The sequence below is a fragment of the Berghia stephanieae genome, chromosome 3, assembly GCF_034508935.2.
Source record: "Berghia stephanieae isolate SIO BIC M18660-M18661 chromosome 3, UCSD_Bste_1.3, whole genome shotgun sequence".
Taxonomy (NCBI): domain Eukaryota; kingdom Metazoa; phylum Mollusca; class Gastropoda; order Nudibranchia; family Aeolidiidae; genus Berghia; species Berghia stephanieae.
The window spans coordinates 32,679,169-32,697,589 of record NC_088362.1 but is presented as its reverse complement, the minus strand read 5'-3'; the positions used below and the strand labels follow the sequence as shown (position 1 = coordinate 32,697,589).

The 18,421-nt window shown below is 36.5% G+C and overlaps 1 protein-coding gene across 9 annotated transcripts in view; it reads left to right on the top strand.

Annotated features, from left to right (window-relative positions):
* LOC144967554 (uncharacterized) overlaps positions 1–18,421 on the top strand; it is a 37,618-nt gene that overhangs the window by 893 nt on the left and 18,304 nt on the right. For 2 of the 9 annotated variants that reach the window (XM_078904959.1, XM_078904957.1), the window contains exon 2: positions 16,079–16,229. The exons of 1 other annotated variant lie outside the window; for it this stretch is intronic. In XM_078904959.1, coding sequence (XP_078761085.1) covers positions 16,209–16,229 — 21 coding nt within the window. In that variant the 5' untranslated portion in view covers positions 16,079–16,208. Of the gene's footprint in view, positions 1–6,157; positions 6,455–6,482; positions 6,679–12,659; positions 12,841–16,078; positions 16,230–16,970; positions 17,358–18,421 lie in introns of those variants that run through there. 6 more of the 9 variants (XM_078904955.1, XM_078904954.1, XM_078904951.1 and 3 more) reach the window with 5 other exon arrangements.

Sequence of the window (18,421 nt, the reverse complement as noted above, 5' to 3'; positions counted from 1 at the left end):
TAGGAACTTACGATCCTCGACAGACAAAACAAAGTTTAACTCTTATAAATAATTATAATTATAAGTTTTATGGAGGCCGTTTCTTTAGCCACACTGGATCCCTTGTGTGGAATGACCTGCCCAGAAGGATAAGAGAAGCAAAATCTATTGATAGTTTTAAATCGTTGTTAAAGCACTACCTTTTTACCGTTATATTTTCATGATATTGATACGATATTACATACATTGCTGCTATTAATATAATTTTGGTATACGTTTTATATATGTAATTTTTGTATATCTTTTGTAACCTGCATCGAGCATCACACAGTGATGAAAACGCGCGATATAAATGTCCAGGGTTGCCAGTTTGGCATTTTAAATGCCAGATTCCAAAAATCTGGCATTTTTGAAAACCGTTTGGCATTAGAAAAATCATTTGGCATTTGGCATTTTCATTTGGCATTTTCTTTTCTTGTATATTATACTTCAAATGACACCTTTTCTTAATTATTTCTAAACGCGTAAAAACAAACATCTTCACATTTATTTTTCATTCTTAAAATCCAACCGTGGTGTAGTGGTTTAGCACTCCACTTAGTAGTCAGTAGGTAAATAATTACCCCAACAGGAAATTTAGTATAATTCAAAAAAAAAAAAAAAAAAAAAAACAAAAAAAAAAAAAAGAAAAGAAAAAGAAAAGAAAACACGCAAGCCACCAGGATATGATAGTAAATTGTCTATCAAAGTGAGTAGTTTTCTTAGTGGGGTGGGAGTCAACAGACTTTGGCATCTTTTTGAGTGTTTTGGCATTTTTTGAGTCTTCCCCTGGCATTTTGTTGAAAAATAATCTGGCAACCCTGTAAATGTCATGTATTATTATTATTATTATTATTATTATTATTATTATTATTATTATTATTATTATTATTATTATTATTATTATTATTATTATTATTATTATTATTATTATTATTATCATTATTATTATTCTCATTATTTATTTATTTATTTAATGTATTATTATTATTATTATTATTATTATTATTATTATCATCATCATCATCATCATCATCAGCATCATCATCATTATTATTATTATTATTATTATTATTATTATTATTATTATTATTATTATTATTATTATTATTTATTGTTATTATTATTATTATTATTATTATTATTATTATTATTATTATTATTATTATTATTATTATTATTATTATTATTATTATTATTATTATTATTTTTAACACGTTATTTAATTAAGGGGATGAGCCACATGCTGAAAAGACAAATCAAAGACAAACTAATCAAAATATGAACTCTTGTTTTCTACCATACTATTGATGCTGTGTGTTTAGTTTAAAAAAAAGCAACAACCAAAAAACAAACAAACAAACCCCCCCCCCCCCAAAAAAAAAAAAAAAAACAAAACAAAACAAACAAACAAACAAAAACAAAAAACAAAAAAAAAAAAAAAAAAAAGAACAACATTTGCTAGCCGATTAAACGAGAACAATGAGTATCGATATTATGCGCTTGGCTAAAAAGCTCATAACATTGTGATCCGGAAGTATAACGGGCCAACACACAAAACTATGTGTAACCTTGAACGTTTATAGTCTGGTTAATACAGTTGAATGAGAATTACTCATAAACGCGGATGGCAAAAAGCAATAACAAAGACCTGAGTGGCGTCAACTTCATTCTATCTTGATCATTGGTGAGACTTCTTCTTCTTCTAGGTTCCATGCCTGGTCCAGGCTTCGGATACTGCATGAATTATCTCTCTCCATTCCTCCCTGTCTCTTGCTTTTTCAAACAGCTCTTGGATTGTTAGGTTGGTGAAGCCCTTCAGTTGGTCTATGAGTGTTTTTCTTTGTCTCCCCCGGGCGCGTTTACCAGGTATTTTTCCACAACTTGCCAGGTATTCATTCTTATCTTTCCTTACTATGTGTCCGAAAAAGGATAGTTGTCGATCCACTATTAAGGGCATTAGTTTCCTTTGTTGGTATGTTTGTTTTAGCACTTCTTCGTTCGTTTTGTGTGCAGTATACGATATTCTCTGCATCCTTCTCAAGCACCACATTTCAAAAGCTTCAATGTTCTTTTGTGTTTCTGCATTTGTAGTCCAGCTTTCGCATCCGTATAACAAGATTGGCCACACGTAGCACTTCAAGACTCGGAATCTAATCCCGAACGACATCTGTTTGTTTTTCAAAATGTTTCCCAGGTCCATGAAGGCCTGTTTGGCTTGAGTTATTCTTGCTCGTATGTCTCGGTTACATCTTCCATCTGTTGTCACTATTGAACCTAGGTATTTAAAACTTTCTACGTTGGTAAGTTGCTCGCCGTGAATCGTTATATTGCAGGTGTTGTTGTTTTCGGGGTTTTTCTGTATTACCATGCATTCCGTTTTGGTGATATTCACTTCCATTCCCTTGGCTTCACTATCTACTACCACTTTGTCAACAATCTTTTGAAGTTGGATTTCTGATGTTGCAATGAGTACCGTATCGTCTGCGTATCTTATATTATTTATGTTGTGACCTCCTACTTTTATTCCCTCCATATTATTTATGCCCCTCATGATTGTTTCTTGGTATAGATTAAACAGATCTGGTGAGGCAACACACCCTTTACGGATTCCTTTCTTAATAGGAATGGAATTTCCTGTAGAGTTTCCGATTTTGATAGATGCCTGCTGGGTGTAGTATAATGTTTGCATGAGTCTGAGGTCTTTCTCATCAGCGCCAATGGAGTGCAGTTGTTTTAGTATTTCTTCGTGGCGTACTCTATCAAAAGCTTTTTTGTAGTCGACAAAACAGAGGTATAGTGGGGTCTGAACCTGTATAGCTCTTTCACTTAAAACACGGAGGAGGTATATTGCGTTCCTTGTCCCTCTGTCAGGTTGGAATCCATATTGTTCTTCTGCGATTTCGGGGTTAATCTTATTCCTTAGCCTGTTGATAATTATACGCAACAGTATTTTGTTGATGTGGCTTATTAAACTTATAGTTCTAAAATTTTCGCATCTGACTGCACCTGCTTTCTTTGGTATTGCTATGAAAATAGAGTTACAGAGATCTTCTGGAATTTTCCCAGTATTGTATATATTGTTGAATAATATGTGAAGTTCATCAATTGCTAGATCTCCTAGGCTTTTTAATACCTCTACAGATATTTCATCAGGGCCTGTTGCTTTACCATCCCTCATTCGTTCCATGGCATGTTCAATTTCACTTTTGGTGATGTTTGGTCCGCTTAATGGTTCTTTGAATTTCAGTGGTGGTTCATTTCTATTTGGATCATTGTACAGTTCGCCTATGTATTCTACCCATCGGCTTTCTATATGTTGTTCTTCAAATAGCAGTTCCCCTTGTTTGTTTTGGATACAACTTCCTGCTGCTTTGCTTTTCCTTTTCCCTGATAGTTCTTTTATTCTTTGGTGAGCTTGTTGGGGGTTGGGTTTGTATTCTCTTTCGATTTCGCAGCATTTCCAGTCTAGATAGTTCTCGTGTGCCTCGATGCATTTGGATTTAATGTGGTTGTTCAATGTTTGGTATTCTGCAGACCCTCTGTTGCATTTTCGTCTTTCTTCAAATAGGTTTAGAATTTCATTTGTCATCCATTCCTTTTTGCTGTTTATTTGAGCTATTGGTAAATGCTTTTCTGCAGTTGCTTTGACACACTTTTGGAATATATCAAATTGTTTTTCACATTTTTCGTTATCAGGTTCACTTTGGCTTTGTATCATGAGTGCATTCTCAAATTCTTCTGGTGAGACTACTCATAAATAAATGGCTGACTAAAAACAATAACAAAGAGCTAAGTGACGTTAATTTCGTTCCTTCTTTTATCAAAAAGTTGAGCACTATTTATCATTTCCTGGTTTTTGTTTTTATGATTTTATAATAATATAAATTGGGCGAAGTGGCCGAGTGGTTAAGGTATTGCACTGTGATCCGGAAGGTCCCTGGTTCGAGCCCCGCTTTAGGCACTTTCATTTTTTTCCTTGAGCAAGATTATTTTAACCCCCAAGTTGTTCACTTGGACAGCATGGCTGATTCCTGTTGACATCAGAAATCTCGTTTGATGAATTATCTATATTCCTTCGTGGAATGCCCACAGCTGTGTTATCTATGGGAATGCCAAGGCGACGGTGTCCTTTGATGTCGTGGCGGAAAGGCATATATATTTTTAAAAAATAATAATATTATGCAATGATCAGTGTTTACATCAATGTAGGTCACATGTGGGTACCGGATTATAAATGTTCACGTCGAACAATACTGTAACAATACTGTAACCAAAAAAAAAAAAAGAAAAAGAAAAAAAAAAAAAAAGATAACAATATGGTGACCTCATTTCAGTCGAGCACAACCTGTAAACAACAAAATGAATAACACGGCGTCTTAACTATAAAAACCGTCTCTCTCTCTCTCTCTCTCTCTCTCTCTCTCTCTCTCTCTCTCTCTCTCTCTCTCTCTCTCTCTCTCTCTCTGTGTGTGTGTGTTTGTGTGTTTGTGTGTGTGTGAGTGTGTGTGTTTGTTTTGTATTGTTTTTGTTTTTTTTGTGTTTTTTTTTTGTTTTCTTTTTTATTATGCATTTGTGTTTTTTTTTTGTTTTTTTTTTGGTCCTGTATTTTGTGTGACTTTGATTAAACAATAGACACTTAGATAACCACGCCTCTCGGACAGTCGTCATAATGTAAACAATGACAGTGAATGGTGAACATTGCGAACTACGCAAGTTTTACTATCGTTGTTATGTGTGTCTTAGTAAAATACCCTCTGTTCTACCGCTTGATCATTAGAACCAACACAGAAAACTATGTGTAAACTGAAACGTTTATAGATAGTTCGAAGATGACGTCACTCAGGCCTTTGTTATTGTTTTTGCCATCCGCGTTTGTGAGTTGTTCTCACTAAACAGTATTAACCAGACTATAAAAGTTCATGGTTACACAGAGTTTGTGTGTTGGTCCGTTATACTTCCGGATGGCAATGTTGTGAACTCCTTGGCCAAGAGCATTCTATCTATAGTTTGATCGAGAAAATCGTGTGATAACTAGTCACCCATTTAGCGGTATAAAAAAAACAACAACAATGATCAGAGAGAGAGGTCGATCTCATTCACGTTATTGTTTATAAACAAACAACTATGTTTGTCCAAGTATGCGTGAAGGTGTGTCACAAATTATATAGTTTGATTGGTCAAATATCTACTGGTTAATAAATAATAGATCATCGTGTGTTCGTTTGTGTTTGTTTTTCATATGGTGTTTGGATATTCTTTTTGTTCGCCCGAAATGGTCTCGAGTACCCCCCCCCCCCCCCAAAAAAAAAAAAAAAAAAAAAAAAACAGGTTGTTTTTCTTTGAATCTGTTTCATTTTAACACGGTGTTTACATGTATTCTGCCGTGTCCGTAAGAAACACCGATTTACGATTTTGGTCATACAGATCCTCCTTCAATTATCCCAGGATTGAGAGTTTTTGACAAGATAAAGGTTATTTGGATCGAATGGATCGATATTTGAAGCACACGTTTTCTGGTCAAAATTTTTAAGACGTGTTTTTTTTTTTTTTTTTTTTCTGAGTCGGCAGTCGGTATTGACCAAATTTCTTCAGCTTTACGAACTTTGAAAGAAAGGACTTCTGTAGTTTCACAGCGCCTACCCCCCCCCCCCCCCCCCCCTGCAACACGTTAAATGTAGAACGATACATTCTCACAAAAAATGCTCACAAGTTCTGCACGCCAGATCAATTGTACCAACACACTAAACTATAGTGTAACCTTATAGGCTTATGATATAGCTGTTTGAATCCAACCCCCCCCCCCCCCCACCCCGTGTGGCCCTTTATCTTTATTCAGCGTCCAAAGCCAAAGGCATTATAACCGTAAAAGGATGTAGTTTATCAGAGGAGCTGGCTGTGCTGGTATTATTGGGCTAAAATTGATGTTACACGGAAATAAGTAACAGAATCGTAATCGACAACCTACGTAAGCATAACCAAAGCCAGACCTTGAGAAGAGTGTGTGCGTTGTGTGTGTGTGTGTGTGTGTGTGTGTGTGTGTGTGTATGTTGTGTGTATGTGTGAGAAAGAGAGTGTGTGTTGTGTGTGCGTGTTTATGGTTTGTTTATAATGTTTGTCTCACACGAGACCAGGCGAGTTGTGTTGGGTTAGTCATACTAATTGTATGATTGTTCGTTGTCATTGAGAAGTCTTTTCATTATGCAGTAAAACTCCAAGTGGAAAAGAGTCGTTAAAAGAGTCGTCAGTCAGAGTGGATTTTACTCGAGTTGTTTGTAGTTAGTACATAATGGATTTTTACCGAAGCTTCAAATAGGCTGTTTCAAATTTATGTCAAAATGGACGGATTTATAAAGTAACGAAAAAAAAAATGGTGTAAAAGTAGTCTGTGGAAACATGTGACCAGTGTGGAAATTATACCGTTTTGACTCACGTTGTGAGTACATCTAGTGGATTTTTGTAACTTCTAATAAGTGGTTTCAAATTCTTGTCAAAATGAACGGATTTGTTAGTTGAAGATTTGGCTTAAATCCAGTGAAAGTAAAAGTCTTAATGGAAAAGAGTCGTTATATATATATATAAAGAAAATGTTGAAACTGTAGCCAATTCTGTCAAAATCAAGCTTTACACCCAAACGGGATGACTATGTCCATATATAAGGTAACTTCGCTCTCCACCAATCGCTCCAACTTACAAAGGGGTGAGATGGGGAATGAGGGGAAATGATAAACACACATTCTACTCACAAATATACCAATACATAAAAGACACACATGCCGTGTTAGCTTTTGCCAAGCATGAATATTCAATACATGCTCTCACCAATGAGAGCACAGGGATGTACCACAAAGAAGATAACATCAAAATCAAAGTCTCAGGTTTGTAGGTATGGCTCAGAGAGAGAGAGAAAGAGAGAGAGAGAGAGAGAGAGAGAGAGAGAGAGAGAGAGAGAGAGAGAGAGAGAGAGAGAGAGAGAGAGGAATAATCAGCAAGTCAAATCCAACATCAAATATTAATATTCAACTTTCATCGATTAATATTCATAATAAAAATACTCATGATATCAATCAAGGGGTGTAGGGCATGAGAGGGAGGAGTAGTACCTCACGGTGAAAGGCAGTCACGCTTCTTGGTGATCCTGAGAAGTGGCTTAGTAACTTATTTGGTCTCCACCTCATGTGTCTAACTCGTATATGGCTCCAAGTAACTGATGTGCACTCAGTGGCCACACCCCGGGCAACGGTTTTGACTGACCGGCTAAACTATACGAGGGAACCCAAAGGCTCTGCCGGAGGGTAAGGAGTCGTCTTTCCTTTATGTGCATGAAGACTGTTATGGCGGAGAGTGCAGATGATCCAGCAACATGGACAATGGACTTGATGGCGTTACAGCAAGGTGTATGGTACACATGGAGCGCGTCAAAGACGTTAAATGATTGCGGTCGGCCATCGTAGAAAGGATTGGGGCCCTACTATGTATTATCCCATTGTATTGAAATGAATCATGCCACGTAAAGTTTATGGAAGTTATACAGGTACCCCTGAGCCCCCTGCGGGTGTGATACCTGTTGTAAATATTAACAGGGAAGAGACAATCTCTTCAGGGAGTAGTACAAACGAGGATGACGACGTCAATCTAAAGCCTGCGGGAGGATTGGAGTCCGATAATGTATGTATGAAATATGCAGGGAAATGTCTACGCATTGGAACATGGAATGTCCGGACATTATATACACTAGGTAAACTGGACAACTTGATTAAGGAGACGGATGAGATGAAGGTGGACATCCTAGGAGTGTCTGAGCACAGATGGACAGAAGAGGGTACTGTAAAAAGAGACACTCACACATTTATCTATTCTGGAGGTAGTGAACATCAACATGGTGTGGGTGTGCTGGTGAAATCTAACATTCTCAAATATATTATAGGTATATATGCTGTAAGTTCCAGAAACATGATGATAAAATTGAGAGCCAGACCTTTTGACATGTCAATCATCCAGACATATGCACCCACAAGTGATTATTCGGATGAGGACATTGAAATATACTACGAAGAATTACAAAGTATGTTGAAACACGTAAAATCAACGGATGTGTTAATTGTCATGGGTGACCTAAATGCTAAAATTGGGAACGGGAAGGAGAGTGACGTGGTTGGCCAATATGGACTTGGGGTTAGAAATGAGCGCGGAGACAGACTAGTTCAATTCTGCATTGAAAATGAGCTGATTGTTACCAACACCTTTTTCCAGAAACCAAAGAGAAAATTATACACATGGAAAAGCCCAGGGGACTGGTTGTAGAATCAAATAGATTACATTATGATCAGGAAAAGGTTTCGCAACAGTGTAAAATCATGCCAAACATACCCGGGAGCTGATATCAATTCTGACCATAACCCACTTATTGCTAAGCTAACGTTAAAGCTAAAGAAAATTAAAAAACCAAAGTTATTAGAAAAATTGGACATCGATCGTCTAAAATGGTCATCAGAATTGCAGGAGAAATATAATGTCTCTGTTTCGAACAGATATGATGAACTACTTATTTTGAATCATAAGAACAATTCTCACAAGCAAATGCAATTGAAGAAATTGATATAAAATGGAACATATTCAAAGACAGCATAAATTTCGGTAATAAGGATATTCCAGAGAAGGAGAAAAGAACAAGAAAGCAATGGATGACACCAGAAATTTTGGATCTCATGTCAGAACGTAAACAAATGAAGAACAAACCAGAGTATGAAGCGCTGAATAAGAAAATCCAACACAAATGTCGCATAGCAAAAGAAAATTGGCTTAACCACAAATGCAGGATGATCGAAATATTTGGCCTAGATGGAAAAGCAGCCCACGAGGAAATAAGACAAATTTCGGGCAAAAAACGCACCACTAACAACAATAACTGTATTAAAGACAAGAATGGTAAAATATTATTTGAGAAGGAGGATATAAAGGAAAGATGGTGTCAATACATTGGCGAGTTATTTGATGATGACAGGCACCAAATACCTTTGCCAAGCAACACTGAAGGTCCTCCAATACTCGCATGTGAGATAGAAAATGCATTGAAAAATATGAAAGATGGCAAGGCTGAGGGGAAGATGGCATTGTAACAGAAATGCTAAAAATTTTGAAAGAATTCTCAATTGTGAAACTAACAGATCTCTTTAATAGTATTTACAATACAGGCTATATTCCAGATGAACTTGCCAAATCGGTTTACATCACCCTACCGAAAAAACCAAAGGCGACAACTTGCAGTGATTTCCGCACAATAAGTCTGATGCCCCATGTAACTAAATTATTATTGAAGATCATCCTAGAAAGAATCAGGTCTGCCATCGATAATGAAGTTGGCGATGTACAGTTTGGCTTTAGAAAAAATAATGGGACAAGAGAAGCAATTTTCTGTTTAAATAATATCACACAAAAATACCTTGATCATCAAAAAGAAATCTATGCATGCTTTATCGATTACGCAAAAGCATTTGCCAGGGTACAGCATGGAGAATTAATGACATGTCTGGAAAAGGCAGGCATTGATGGCAAAAATATACGGCTAATCACCAATCTATATTGGCATCAAAAAGCAGCCATCATGATTCAGGGCGATCTGTCACCTTTCACACCAATTAAAAGAGGAGTTCGTCAAGGATGTATCCTCTCTCCATATCTATTTAACCTGTACACAGAGTTTATCTTCCGTAAAACCGAGCACATTCCAGGTATTGTTATTGGAGGTAGGAGGATAAATAATCTGAGATATGCAGATGATACAGTATTGTTGGCATCGAACGAGACAAATCTACAGATCCTTGTAAATCAAGTAAACCTGAACAGTACAGCAAAGGGTCTAGAGATGAATGTTCAAAAGACGAAGGTAATGGTCATGTCAAAGAAGCCTGAAAAAAGCGCAAAAATCCAAATTAATAATCAAAACATCGAACAAGTAGATTCTTTTAAATATCTTGGACAGACAATGACCAACAACGGAAAGAATGAGCTGGAAGTGAAAAACAGGATTGCTATAGCTAAGTCGAGGTTCAGTCAACTGAATAACATTTTAACTTCGCAACAAACGCAGATGAAAACGAGAATAAGAATACTCAAATGTTATGTCCACTCAACACTTCTCTACGGCTCAGAAACATGGACCTTGAACAAACAAATAGAGAAAAGAATTGAGGCCTTTGAAATGTGGACTTTCCGTCGCCTTGGAAAAATCAGTTGGAAAGAAAAGAAAACAAATCAAGAAGTCTGTGACATCCTTGATATCAGACCGACCCTAATGAAAGTAATAAAAACAAGAAAACTTAAGTATTTTGGACACCTAAGACGCCATCAAACTGTCAACAAGGACATTCTTGAGGGTAGAGTTGAGGGGAAAAGAGGAAGAGGCAGGCCAGCAAGAACTTGGATAGATGATGTGAGGACATGGACATGATTGTCGGCAGCCGAATGCAGTCAGCAAGCTGTCAACAGGGAAAATTGGCGTGTCATTTCAAGTCGACCTCAACCCATGAGATGACACTGGAAGAAGAAGAAGATATCAATCAAATACATTCACAACTGCGAACAATCAATAATCATAAACAACAATGATTATTCAGTAATTTAGAATTACTAAATACAATACTGTCATACTTCTTGGACTTATTCATGCAGTTAACTCGGCAAAGTTACAAGAATGGTTTGCCATTGCCTATTCAAGGAACGCAATATACCTCCTCCGTGTTTTAAGTGAAAGAGCTATACAGGTTCAGACCCCACTATACCTCTGTTTTGTCGACTACAAAAAAGCTTTTGATAGAGTACGCCACGAAGAAATACTAAAACAACTGCACTCCATTGGCGCTGATGAGAAAGACCTCAGACTCATGCAAACATTATACTACACCCAGCAGGCATCTATCAAAATCGGAAACTCTACAGGAAATTCCATTCCTATTAAGAAAGGAATCCGTAAAGGGTGTGTTGCCTCACCAGATCTGTTTAATCTATACCAAGAAACAATCATGAGGGGCATAAATAATATGGAGGGAATAAAAGTAGGAGGTCACAACATAAATAATATAAGATACGCAGACGATACGGTACTCATTGCAACATCAGAAATCCAACTTCAAAAGATTGTTGACAAAGTGGTAGTAGATAGTGAAGCCAAGGGAATGGAAGTGAATATCACCAAAACGGAATGCATGGTAATACAGAAAAACCCAGAAAACAACAACACCTGCAATATAACGATTCACGGCGAGCAACTTACCAACGTAGAAAGTTTTAAATACCTAGGTTCAATAGTGACAACAGATGGAAGATGTAACCGAGACATACGAGCAAGAATAACTCAAGCCAAACAGGCCTTCATGGACCTGGGAAACATTTTGAAAAACAAACAGATGTCGTTCGGGATTAGATTCCGAGTCTTGAAGTGCTACGTGTGGCCAATCTTGTTATACGGATGCGAAAGCTGGACTACAAATGCAGAAACACAAAAGAACATTGAAGCTTTTGAAATGTGGTGCTTGAGAAGGATGCAGAGAATATCGTATACTGCACACAAAACGAACGAAGAAGTGCTAAAACAAACATACCAACAAAGGAAACTAATGCCCTTAATAGTGGATCGACAACTATCCTTTTTCGGACACATAGTAAGGAAAGATAAGAATGAATACCTGGCAAGTTGTGGAAAAATACCCGGTAAACGCGCCCGGGGGAGACAAAGAAAAACACTCATAGACCAACTGAAGGGCTTCACCAACCTAACAATCCAAGAGCTGTTTGAAAAAGCAAGAGACAGGGAGGAATGGAGAGAATGGAGAGATAAATCATGCAGTATCCGAAGCCTGGACCAGGCATGGAACCTAGAAGAAGAAGACTGTCATACCTTTGAAACAATACATATCAAAAGATTGTAAAATAATGAAAAATGAATACATTTGTATGTGCTAGTATTCGCTAACATCTTATTTTATCCCTACAACAAAAATCAATCAAATAGTACATAACCCAACAAGCAGATAGATATAGATAGATATATGAATAGGTAAATAGACAGGTGGATAGATAGACAGGGAGAGAGAGGGAGAGAGAGAGAGAGAGAGAGAGAGAGAGAGAGAGAGAGAGAGAGAGAGAGAGAGAGAGAGAAAGGGAAAGAGAGAGAGAGAGAGTGAGTTAAAATCAACTCACCCACAAACAGATTGACACCAGTGACATCTATACCTAGATTGACACCCATGTATTTGAGAGCTACGAAACCTGGTTTAAAATTAACAAACACAAACAGACTGACAAACAGATATTCGTAACACTTTTACACACACACACACACACACACACACACACACACACATATATATATACAACGATTGTGGCCTGCTTTGATAACTTTAATAAATACGTTTTTTCAAATCCGTATCATCACGGTGGAAATGATAATATCTATTGTTATTCATGGTAGAATTTATTACTTCAAAAATGTGTTTTTTCTAAGGTGAGGATGTGACTTTAATTCAATAATAATCCAAATGGAAAAGAGTCCTCACGTGGAAAGTATATTGTATATTATTATTATTATTATTATTATTATTATTATTATTATTATTATTATTATTATTATTATTATTATTATTATTATTACTATTCCGAACATACAAAAAAATAATATAGCTAATAGTAGATAGTCCAGTTATGGATTTTCTCAAGTACGCTAATCCGAGGAAAGCAACACCGTAGTGTATATTCATTATTCATATAATATTTGTGAATCTCGTCACAATGAAAGCGTGGAGTAAACTCATTTCTCACAACAAGGTAGCTAAATCTCTTTCTCTTATAACACAATTTTGGTTTTGGAACCAACTTTCTCTCGACGGTATTATGTTGGGGTGAACTAAGTTAAATGTTCGAAATAGTTAATTTTTAAAAAGTTACAAACGTGAGGTTATGTGGTCTTCTTATGTTATGGCACTACTTTTGTATAGGAAGGTTCTGGGTTCGAGTCCCGCTCTGAGCGGTGCATAGTTGAGTCCTTGGAGAAGACTCTTTATTCACGTTCTCTCACCGTACTTAGGGTGTAAAATGAGTACCGAGCCGTTAACAGCGTTGTCTCTGTCGAAAAAAAAATGTTCTATCGCCTAACAAGCGTCATGTCTAATCTTACATATAAACTACTGCTGTCTCTAGGGACCCCCTGTAAAGTGCTTTGAGCGCTATTAGTGTATATATTGCGCTATACTATGCGCTTAGTTAAAATGCTCACAACAATCGTCAGCTGGATATAAAAGTACCAACACACAAAACTATGTGTAACCTTAAATGTTTTTTGTCTGATTGATATAGATAGTATGCGCTTGGCTAAGAAGCTCATAACATTGACATCCGGAAGTGTAACGGATCAACACACAAAACTGTGTGTATCCATGAACGTTTATAGTCAGGTTAATACAGTTCAGTGAGCATTACTCATAAACGCGGATGGCATCTTCGTTCTATCTATACAACATGTTATCAACTTTACCCAGGTTTCTATCAATTTTGTGAAATGACTCTCACTAAATACCGTTTTGAGATTCTTGGTAACAAATTAGCATATCTGCCTTCTTGACTTTTATTTTTCTTCTTCGATTTGTTTTTTTAAATTGTCATCAGCGTTGGTTGTATATCATCATCATTATCATCATCATCATCATCATCATCATCATCATCATCATCATCATCATCATCATCATCATCATCATCAGCTTCACTATCATCATCATCATCATCATCATCATCATCATCATCATCATCATCATCATCATCATCATCATCATCATCATCACCATCATCATCATCATCATAATCATCATCATCATCATCAACATCATCATCATCCATCATCAAATCCATATCATTCTCTATCCACGAAAACCACAAACCGTTCTCTAGCTTATTCATCCGGCCAGTGAGATCGGCCATTATCACTGTGTTATATATTATGCGACCTTCTTTCTTATCTAAGTACCAACGCCTTCTTCCCCGTGACATAAAACTCTTATCCATATTTGTGCGTATGACAATAGATAGTATGCGCTTGGCTAAGAAGCTCACAACATTGCCATCCGGACGTATAACGGACCAACACACAAAACTCTGTGTAACCATGAACTTTTATTGTCTGGATAATACAGTTAAGTGAGAATTACTCATAAACGTGGATGGCAAAAAAAAACAATAACAAAGATCCGAGTGACATCGCCTTTATTCTATCTATAGGGAAATGCGACTGTTCGAAAGCTGTGGACGTCAGACTCCAATTAGGACATAATTTGTGCTATGCGTTTAGTTAAAATACTCACAGGACTTACCAGTTCGATATAACGTACCAAGACACAAAACTGTGTGTGTAACCTTGAACGTTTATAGTCTGGTTGATATAATTTAGTGGGAACTAATCACCAAAATGGCTGTCTAAACTCAATGATAAAGAGCTGAGTGACGTTAATTTAGTTCCCTCTATATAGATCAATATCTCCATGCAATACAGTATCAATCACCTGTTAGGCGTCCTTTTTGTACGAATACTATTATGCCGGAACTAAGCCGTTGAAGAAAATTGCTTTGAATCAATGTAATCGGAATTTGGAAATTTATGTTTTAAGTTAAACTTTAAACCTTAAGAATCAGGTTAATCCAGATATAGCTCAGTTGACAGAGCACCTCCTTCATGTATAAAGGGACAAAGATTGATATGGGTGAAGGCGAAGGTTATTTTTTCTACCCTCCCCCCCCCCCGCCACCACGGACGCCCTGTCCACCCAACAGTAATTGGGTTGCTGGGTCTGTTAGATCTCGCGGAAAGTACTTTGCGATAGACATGCATCTATTCAAAACCGTAGCCAGCAATTGCTATTGTCCGTTTCACGCTATAAAACCGGGATAAACTCCGATTCCATGAGTCTAATAACTCTGAAGGACTAGTTACTACTCATCCAGACATAATACTAACTGTACCATTTTAACATAATAGGTTACAATTGAAGAGTGGTTTCCCAAAACTCCCTAACTCCGTTTTACCCCATTTTGAGATATTGAAGATTATTTTCCCTAAACTTTCTCATTCAATTTGTTATTTTATCACATTTAAACTTCAAATTCACACAAATCTAAGGACATTCTTGTGCCAATTGATGCTTACAATAAAATTTACATTTCAATTTATCTCATCATGGATGGAAAATCTCAAAAAGTAGAAAAATCGACTTTACGAGTTTTGGAAAACCAGATTTAAATTATACTTTTGAAAAGAATATTTAAAAATTCCATTGCTGCGATGGCGTTGGGGGAGGGGGGATGAGAGAAGGACCATACTGCTGCACTCTGAAACAAAACAAACCAAGGTTGCCAATTTTCCGTAATTACAGTATATTTTCCAATCACTTGCTAAATGGAAAAAAAAAATAGTAAATACATAATGTTTTTTCAATGGACTTCAGCAATGAGAATACGTCAGAATGCGATTTGATGATTATGTAAGACTTTCACATTTAATCTGTATCAATCACAGAGCGTCCTGATCAGAAAACAGCAAAGGGCTCGCCCATATCTAGCCGTTGTCATCTCTTGTCTAAGGATTGATTAAGACTTTTGACAAAACGAGAATCATTTTTATGATCGTTATAATGTGAAGGACGAATGTTTTGGACAAAATGCCAAGAACCCCCCCCCCCCCCCCCCCCAAAAAAAAAAAAATAAAAATAAAAATAAAATAAAATAAACTTAAAATTTTTTTGGGGGGATCTGATACGTCGCAGAATGTGATTTGATAATGATAGTGATGCAAGACTTACAAATTTAATCTGTATCAATCACAGAGCATCCTGATTAAGAAAACACCCATATCTAGCCCTTGTTATCTATTGCCTAACGATTGAGACTTTTGACAAAGATGTTATGATCGTTATAATGTGTTTTGGCGAAAATTATCTTTTTTTTTTTGTTCCGAATACGTCAGAATGAGATTAGATAATGTTGTAAGACTTTCAAATATTATAATCTGTATCAACCACAGAGCGTCCTGATTTAAGAAAACAGCACAGGGCTCGCCCATATCTAGCCGTTGTCATCTCTTGCCTAAGGACTAGAAGTAGAGATAAAACACCCACACACTGACAACTGACTGGACGAGGAGCTCAGTTGACATGAAATCGGCGCTAATTCAGGTAGAGTGGAATAGATTTTAAGCCTCTTTGCAGACCTGTCTACTTTTACGAGAACTATCAGAGATTACGATATTTTGACTCCAAATTCAGAAATTCATGAGTATCTCTTTTAAGCCATTAAAACTTACTCAAATTGAAATTTGATGATAATAATACTGACTTTTAAGTATTTTGAAGTGTTATTTATTTTTAAAGTTAACTATAGTAGTAGTAGTAGTTACTGTGGAACCTGGGGCCTCACAAAAAAAGAACTTTGAAAGTCTCGTTTCATACCACCGCAAACAATTACGTCACGTAATCGGAATTTATTGGCCAGAGACAATTACAAATACTGATCTCTATGAAAAAAACCAGGGTCCAATGCCTAAGTACAATAATAAAAGCTTCACTTATTTCTTGGGGCGTTATAGGCGTTTCAAGCTCTGAATTGGTAGACTCGAATGGTTCCACTTCTTGAATACCCTTGTATTCTCAGTGTAGTACACGCTTATAGTGTTTATAATTTCTTTATCATTACATAAGGTCTTATTAAATTTATCTTTGATTATAAGTCTTATGTGTTTTTTTGTCGTTTGATTGTATTCATCGCTTTGAACATTTACATACTGTCACTCTAACTATTTATTTATGTCACAATCTCATCTATTATCTTTTTGTGATTATCTATTGATTGAGATTGTCTCTTCATTTCGCATCCGTAATTGAGCAGCTGTTGATGTCAAGTCTCAGTTGTTTCTGTTGCTGTGATAAGTCATGCAGTATTCAACCTTGTATTTTGTGTATTCTCTCAGGCAGTGTTGTTTCCCTGCTCAGCAGCACGCTTTGGACACGGTGTTGTTGAATTTCAGCTGGGTTGGAGGCCTCCCTTAAATTCTTTGACGAAAGATTCGAAGCGAGTGTGTTTCTGAAATTTTCTTTGACTAGGTCATTTCTTAGACTGCTGCAGTCTTTGATCGGTTTTCTATTTTGTTTGCAATGCTTGTGCCTTCGCTTATTTTCATTTTCTGTTGGCCTGAACTTTGAAACTAAGAGTCTATGGTCTGTGGATGTCTCCATTCCTGCATATGTTCGTGAATCATTGAGAATGCGTTTGTAATGGTCCGAATTTATGATAAAGTCTATCTGATTGTAAGTATTGATAATCTTATCATCATAATTTTTCCATGTTCCTTGCCATGTGGTAATATGTCGGGAAGGGTGGGTAAAGGCAGTATTACATATGAATAATTTATGTTCGCAGCAAAAATCAACAAAAAAAAACTGGCCATTTTCATTACGCAGACCTTTGGAATAAGCACCAAGGCATGTTGTTGTCTTTCCTTGTTCCTATTTGAAATCGCCCGTGATTATAATGTTGTCATTTACATGATCTCGGATTATCATTTCAATTTCATTGTATAATCTATCTCTTACTGTTGAATCTTTTTTGGATGTCCCCGAAGAAGGATGGTGGGTGTTGTTGAAAAGTGTAGCTTTGTTGTTTAGAAAGCATGGACTGGTTTTAAAGCTCAAAACAGATATTCTTTCGTTTATAGACCAATATGAGTTTAAATAATAAGATGTTAGACGGTTTGATATTAGAAAACCGAGCCCTCCCTGGATATTTTCAAGTTCAAATGTAATGAGACAGCAACCTCGTATTATTTCATCATTGGCCTTGTCTTTGGTCTCCTGTATGCTTACTACGTCTAATTTCTAAGTAAATAGGTCCTCAATCAGGTTGATTTATTTTTTAATTTTGAGGAGATACCGCGGACATTGAATGATGCGATCTTTATTCCTAATTCATGATTGCGTCATCATTAGTCGAAAACTAATTCCGTAGGCAAGAAACTTAATTAGATGTTGCTTCCTTTAAATTTTAATTATCGATAATAGGTTGTTGAAGCGGCCCCGATAACATGGTCATACATTTACAAATTTCACACAGTACCTTGTCAAACCGTTATTAGATTTACATAGAAAACACATTTAATAAAAAATAAATTAGTGAATAAACAGAATCGTTGGCAGATTCACACAATTCTCTTGTAGATTGTTTTATCGACAAGGAGTCGACCGAACTCCAAATCACGGAAGTTCACCAAGTATAGTCATTACAATTATTAACTCTTAAAAACTACGAATTTTGTAATTTTCAGTTGGCAGGTCTGCTGTTTGTGACGTATCGTTTTAATACGATGTCATGTCGG